This window comes from Penaeus chinensis, chromosome 43 (assembly GCF_019202785.1).
Source record: "Penaeus chinensis breed Huanghai No. 1 chromosome 43, ASM1920278v2, whole genome shotgun sequence".
Classification (NCBI taxonomy): Eukaryota; Metazoa; Arthropoda; class Malacostraca; order Decapoda; family Penaeidae; genus Penaeus; species Penaeus chinensis.
Genome location: NC_061861.1, coordinates 15486288 through 15493243, shown reverse-complemented (window position 1 = coordinate 15493243; position 6956 = coordinate 15486288). Strand labels below are relative to the sequence as shown.

The 6956-nt window shown below is 38.3% G+C and overlaps 2 protein-coding genes across 2 annotated transcripts; both read right to left on the bottom strand.

Moving 5' to 3' along the window:
* Nucleotides 1-2040: 2040 nt before the first annotated feature.
* LOC125024586 lies at nt 2041-3450 on the bottom strand. The gene is made up of 2 exons (XM_047612392.1): nt 2769-3450; nt 2041-2597 (listed from the first exon to the last, which is right to left on the bottom strand). The coding sequence occupies exons 1-2, from the start codon at nt 2772-2774 to the stop codon at nt 2136-2138; spliced, it is 468 nt and encodes a 155-aa protein (XP_047468348.1). The 5' UTR covers nt 2775-3450; the 3' UTR covers nt 2041-2135.
* Nucleotides 3451-5366: 1916 nt separating this feature from the next.
* Nucleotides 5367-6128, bottom strand: LOC125024585. The gene is made up of 2 exons (XM_047612391.1): nt 6061-6128; nt 5367-5921 (listed from the first exon to the last, which is right to left on the bottom strand). Exons 1-2 carry the CDS (start codon nt 6064-6066, stop codon nt 5460-5462), a joined length of 468 nt encoding a protein of 155 aa, XP_047468347.1. The 5' UTR covers nt 6067-6128; the 3' UTR covers nt 5367-5459.
* Nucleotides 6129-6956: the final 828 nt, after the last annotated feature.

The following is a 6956-nucleotide window of genomic DNA, read 5'->3' as shown; positions in this document are numbered from 1 at the left end:
TGTTGGTTAGAGGTTGTGGGAGTAATATGAAGAGCGGAAGACACAACGGCAGAAACTGGCTGCTGCCTCCCCTACCCCAACCTTTCCGCCTTGCCAGTCGGGATAACCAGCTAGCGGCGTGAATTTCCATGTATCGAGTTTGGTTTTCCAGTCCAGATCAAGCTTAATTCAATTTAGGTCATGAAAATGCTATGTGCCAGTGGAATCGAGTTACTCCGGGAAAAGGGGAAGCACAATTCTTGACCTTGACAACACTCCATGCAATGGCTGTGACTTGTACCTTCTTCTATGACGTCATCAGCCATGTGCTCACTGACGTTTACTTCCAGATCGGTGTTTAGTCTACTAAGGTGGACATGTTCTTTCTCACTCTCTGCTCCCCTTCTCTCTCGCTCTTCGTATGGATCTCTCGGTCTAGCTTTTCTTTCTCTCTGTATCGATCTTTTTACCTAACTCATCATTCTCTCAGTCTCTGCCCCCCCCCCCCTATATCTAGCATATCATTTAATGTTACATCTATAATAAAATATCAGATGCTTTATATGAGAAAAAAAGTGAGACACAATGCAAGTAATGATAAGGAAAAAAAAAAAATCCTAGAATATGGCTATATACCATGTATTTATAATTGTTCATTTGATTGTTTACTGTTATGTTTTCGGGGGGGGGGGGGGGGGGGGGCAACATGCAGGGAGGAAGGAAGAAGCAAGGAGGGAGGGATGAGGGTGCAGCAGGGTGGAAGGAAGGAGAGACGGAGAGAGAAAGGGTTTAAGCAAGATAAAAGGAGGAAGGAAGAGATGATAGAAAGTCTGAAGGAACGTGCAAAGAAAGGTTGCTAGGTATCTTCCAAACTCGATGACGTTCCATTGTCTAGTTCTAGCTCTATCTGCTTCAGGATACGTTTTTGCAGCATATTCATATCCCGCTGCTTTGAAATCTGTGAGAAACAAAAAAGATTTTAAAATTGTAGTTTCTAAAAGGAAATATAGTTAGGCGTTGTAATTTGATATTTCTGAACCAACCAACAGAGAAACGAGTCGCATAGCGTGACCTCCATATGTTTCATTCATCAAAGCCATGTAGTTAAGTGAAACAAGTTAACGTTTCGTAAGCGTGAATTCTAAAATGGGAGCAAGATTCCTGGAGTGGCAACACTTTACTCGTTGGCTACAATAAACCTGTTCTTTATTTCCAGTTGCACGCTTGATGACGTTACTTGTGGATCCCAACTAATGTTGTTTCCTCCCTTTTTTCTGTTACTACTAAGCATTTCTATCTACCTTTCTTTTCTTAAATATATGCATGAGTGTATGATATATGTTTGTTTTTTCATATATAATGTACGTCTGTGAGTGTACGTGTGCTTGTATTTAAGCATAAAAAAGGCGTTAAATAGTAGGGACATACATTTATATCTCTATGTACATGTATATATATATATATATATATATATATATATATAAGTGTGTGTGTGTGTAATATATAAATCCATCCATCCATACTTACATATACATACACACACACGCACATACAAATATGTATATATATATGTAGGTAAACACGTGTGTATAGATATATGCATGCTCGTATGTATGTATATGTACATAATTACATTTATATATATATGTATATATGTTTTATATATACACATTGATATGTATGTTTATATATACATACAAATCTGTCTATGAAAATTATGCATATACATACATAAACACATAAATATATGACTATGCACCTATATATATACGTCTGTGTAGTCACAATTATTTTCAGGACAGTAATAACCAAATCTACAACTGGTGAAAGGTTCAGTCAAACGAATTCCCCGTTAAACCAGTGCCTAGAACATGGGGTTTTAGTGTACTAAATAATCCCAATACGATAAATGTAGCTTATATTGTTTATATCAGTCTTTACTACCTTATTATCGTAAATGACAATTAGTGAGATATATCACAATACATCATTTCAAATACCTTATATCAGTTTGATTAGATGATTAAAATCTAAATGAAAGGAATAAAGAAATTTAAGTAGCTATAAACATATACGGATTTATTAAAATATATATTTATAAATTACTTTTGCTATCATCAGAAAAACTGCTGATTATCCATTGGACATAACAAGGTTTAAAATGGGAGATGGTTATTGAAAAATGAGGGAGGCTTGCACACGTGTTCTCCCAAACACCTGTCAAAGCAACACTTATCGAGGCCAGCACACTTGTAGTCGTTGGAACAGGTTGTGGGGGGCCCATGGAAACGTGGGCATGTGGGACGAATTTGTGGGCAGTCCAGTGGTTTGGTACCAACAGGTGTTTCTGGTTCATGCACCGTCTCGCAGCAGTAGGCTTGACCTTCCGGAGTCTTGCACCAATATCTGCATTCACTTGGGCCATTGGAGATTCCACCGCCGATAATACCACTTCCACCTTGGATTCCACCATGAATACCGCCGCCAAACACACCGCCTCCGTGGACGCCAGCCAACCCTCCAGGAAGGAATCTGTTAGATCCTTGTCCACCTCTACTTCGGTCTACACCGGCGGAGACGGCTACCACGAGGCAACACACAATCACGGCTCTCATGCTCTGCAAGTTGAGAAGACGAAGTTATTCATCATGCTGAAAATTGGTTTATTGTTGTTAAAGTAAAATAGTATCATAATAACAAATAACCACTTATTTTCATTAGAATATGAACATCTGAGTCTCTAAATACGGTTGAATATAATTATGATTCATCTTGTAACGAGCACTCACATTCATTGTTGGATAGAGTTTAGCGGCGTAATGTGGAGAGGAGATGCAACGTCGCTTATATACAGGAACTGGCAGCCGTCTCCCTCCCCTTCCCAACTTCACCTTGCCAGTCGGGATATCCCACCACGGCGGCGTGAATTTCCACGTATCGTGTCTGCTTTTCCAGTTCACTTCTTGCGAAATACAATTTGTCTTTAATTTTTACACTGATGATAAATATGAAAATGTAAAAATGGATATCAGTAAGAAGCTATCATGGCCAGCCATTTATAACATTCAGTGAAGGATGAGTAATTATCAGTATTTACCGTAACTACTGCTAAAAGTACTACAAACCATTCTGCTAAAATAATTGTCTCAATCACGTGACAGAACCCCAGTAACAATTATTATTATCACTTTGTATCTTAGTGGTTCTTCTATATTAGTTTCATAAAGGTCAGAGGCTAGAGAATCAACGGAAATCCTCGTGTGCGGCTTCAGCTCAATCTTAAGTCAATATAGACCGAGATATTCCGGCGAAAAAAAAAAAGAAAAAATGGCAACACCCCATGCAATGGCTGTGAATTGTACCTACTTCTGTGACGTCATCAGCCATGTGCTCAGTGACGTTTACTTCCAGACCGGTGTTTTTCTACTAAGGTGGACCATGCTCTTTCGCTCTTGCTCTCCGCTCCGCTTCTCTCTCATTCTTCGTATGGCTTTTCTATCTAGCTTCTCTCTCTCTTTCTAGCTAACTCCTCTCTCTCTCTCTCTCTCTCTCTCTCTCTCTCTCTCTCTCTCTCTCTCTCTCTCTCTCTCTCTCTCTCTTAACATCTGCTATCCCCTCCCTCTTCTAGATTACCGGAAAAAATAACTAGCAATTCATTCATAGATACATCGAAGAAAATATTTGATGTTTTATGTGAACAAATGAGAGCAAAATGGAAGCAATGATGAAGGAAAAAATCTTCCAGAAATAAATAAGTAATAAGGGAGTGTTTGCAGTCTAACGCCTTATCTATAAAGCAATATATTCCTATGTATTTATAATTGTTAAAATATTGTTTTGTTCATCATAATTCAACAGATGTTTGGCCAAACATGTGTGAAAACTTTTCACTATTAAATGCTTGTAATCGAATTTGGAGTATATGCCTTTTTCTGAAAGAAATACCCAGACTGCTGTTAATTACTTTATATCAACACTTAAAATGTTAATTGAATCTAAAAGGTAATAGAACAATGGCAAGTTATAAATTCAAAGAAAATCCCACCGAAAGAGGGGGAGGGGGAAGGGATGCAAGTAGGGTATAGAGAAAGTGAAGGAGCGAGGGAGATGAGTAAGGAAGAGGCTACATGCAGGAAGGACAGAAGCACGGAAGTAGGGAGGAGGGTGTAATCAGGGTTGAAGGAAGGAGAGACACAGAGAAAGAGAGGGTTTAAACAAGATAAAAGGAGAAAGGAGGGGAATATGAGAAGTCTGAAGAAAATGCAATGAAGGGTTGCTAGGTATCTTCAAAACTCGAAGACATCACATTGCCCAGTTTCTAGCAAGCTATGACCAAGATCTGTTTGCTTCAGGATACGTTGCAGCAACATATACCACACTGCTTTGAATTCCATGAGAAAAGATTTTAAATTGTAGTTTCCGAAATTAAATATAGTTAGGTGTTGTAATTTTATATTTCTGAATCAACCTAGAGAGAAGTGAATCGCTTACATAGCGTGGTCTTCATATATTTCATTCATCAATGTAACTGAAACAAGTTGACGTTTCGTAAGTGCGTGAATCATAAAATTGGAGCAAGCGTCCTGGAGTGGCAAGACTTTACTCGTTAGCTACAATAAACCTGTTCTTTATTTTCAGTTGTTACTTGACGTTACTTATGGATCTCAACTTATGTTGTTTTCCCCCCTTTTTTGTTACTAAGCATTTCTATCTTTCTTTTTTCCTAAATATATGCATGAGTGTATGATATATATTTATGTTTGTGCATATATAATCCAAATGTGTGTACGTATGTGTGCATGTATGTATGGACCAAAAGAAAGTGATAGTAGGCACACACATATATATATATATATATATATACATACACATATATGTATGTACATGTGTGTGTGTAGTATATACTTCTATCCATCCATCCATACCTACATACATATAAATGTATACATATATGTTGCAGGTAAACACATGTGTATAGATATACACATGTACGCATATATGCATACATACATAACTGAATTCAAGTATATAAAGGCATATATATACTATGTATGTATATCTATATATACACATACAAATCTTATATGAATGTATGCGCATATATATGCGTCTGTGTTTTCACAATCCTTTTCATTATTTTCAGGACAGTGATAACCAGATATACAACTTAGGAAGGTTTCAATCAAACCAATTCCCTGTTAAACCAATGCCTACATGTTTGGTTTTAGTGTACATAATAATCCCAGCACAATAAACGAGGCTTATATTGTTTTAGTGTTTTCTACCTTATTATATTATAGGAAAAATTAGTGAGATGTATCGCAATACATAATTCCATATACCTAATATCTGTTTGATTAGATGAAGGGAATAAAGAAATATAGATATAAACAAATACGGATTTATTAAAATATGTATTTATAAATTATTTTTGCTATCATCAGGAAAAACTGCTGATTATCCATTAGACATAATAAGATTTAAAATGGGAGATGGTTATTGAAAAATGAGGGAGGCTTGCACACGTGTTCTCCCAAGCACCTGTCGAAGCAGCACTTGTCGAGGCCAGCACACTTGTAGTCGTTGGAACAGGTTGTGGGGGGCCCATGGAAACGTGGGCATGTGGGACGGACTTGTGGGCAATCCAGTGGCTTGGTACCAACAGGTGTCTCTGGTTCGTGCACCGTCTCACAGCAGTAGGCCTGACCCTCCGGAGTCTTGCACCAATATCTGCATTCACTTGGGCCATTGGAGATTCCACCGCCGATAATGCCACTACCACCTTGGATTCCACCATGAAAACCGCCGCCAAACACACCGCCTCCGTGGACGCCAGCCAACCCTCCAGGAAGGAATCTATTGGATCCTTGTCCACCTCTCCTTCGGTCTACACCGGCGGAGACGGCCACCACGAGGCAACACACAATCACGGCTTTGATGCTCTGTAACGGATAACAAAATTACTGACCTAAACTACATTGAGTTTACAGGCACAGCATTATCAGCAAATGAAGAATATCTGATTTTGAGAAAGTGCGATGCAATGTGGTTGCTACTCTGTATCTTAGAATAAATACTTACATTCATTGTCGGTAAGAGGTAAGCTGTGTAATGTGGTGAGAGCAAGTTCCAACCTCGCTTATATACGATACCTGGCTACCCTCCACCCTCCTCCTGCTGCCCCGCTTTGCCAAACGGGATATCCCGAGTAAGCGGTAGCAGCTTCCAGGTAACCTGCAGTGTATAGTTTCCCAGCTTTTTATTTTGTTTTTGCGAATTGCTTCCGATTATTTCCTTTTTTGTCATTTAAGTGTATAGAAAGAAGAAATTCAGGTGGCAAGCAAATATCTTATAGGAACACGAGAAGGTAAGAAGTATCTATTTCTGTCCACTTATCTACGCTCAAAACATACTCAAATGTTTGTGGGCAGGTATACATAAATAAGTAAAATTCATATGTTTCTTTACATCTTTCACGCCAATATATACATGCATATCTCTATCATTCATCAAATCCAGCACATTTGCAGTCTAGCTCATAGTTTAGAGGAAGGAGCTTGTTCAATTCTCGTTGTCTTTCCTTCAGTCTGCATCTGTGCAAAGCCACAAGGAGACAACACGCTATTCCGGATTTGACTATACATATGATGTTAAAGTCATTTACCATGCCCTGTACTGGTTTTGCAGTATTGTTTAAATACGTTAATACTTGTATAAAATTATATTAAGTATGCTGGAGGGCAGTCTGGCCACCCCACTCTTCCATTGCCAAGCCGGAATATACTTCATTATGACAGGTATCGTACCTTACACTATATGGGCTTCTAGGTATTTCTTGACATGAAATCTACGGAGTTGTTTCAATTTCACTAAGCATTATTGTATTTTCCCTGTTTCTTTACCTCTGATGGTCACTGAAAAGATGATGAAAAATTTGACGATTAAATAATTGATGATTATTGATTTAGCATAAGAAA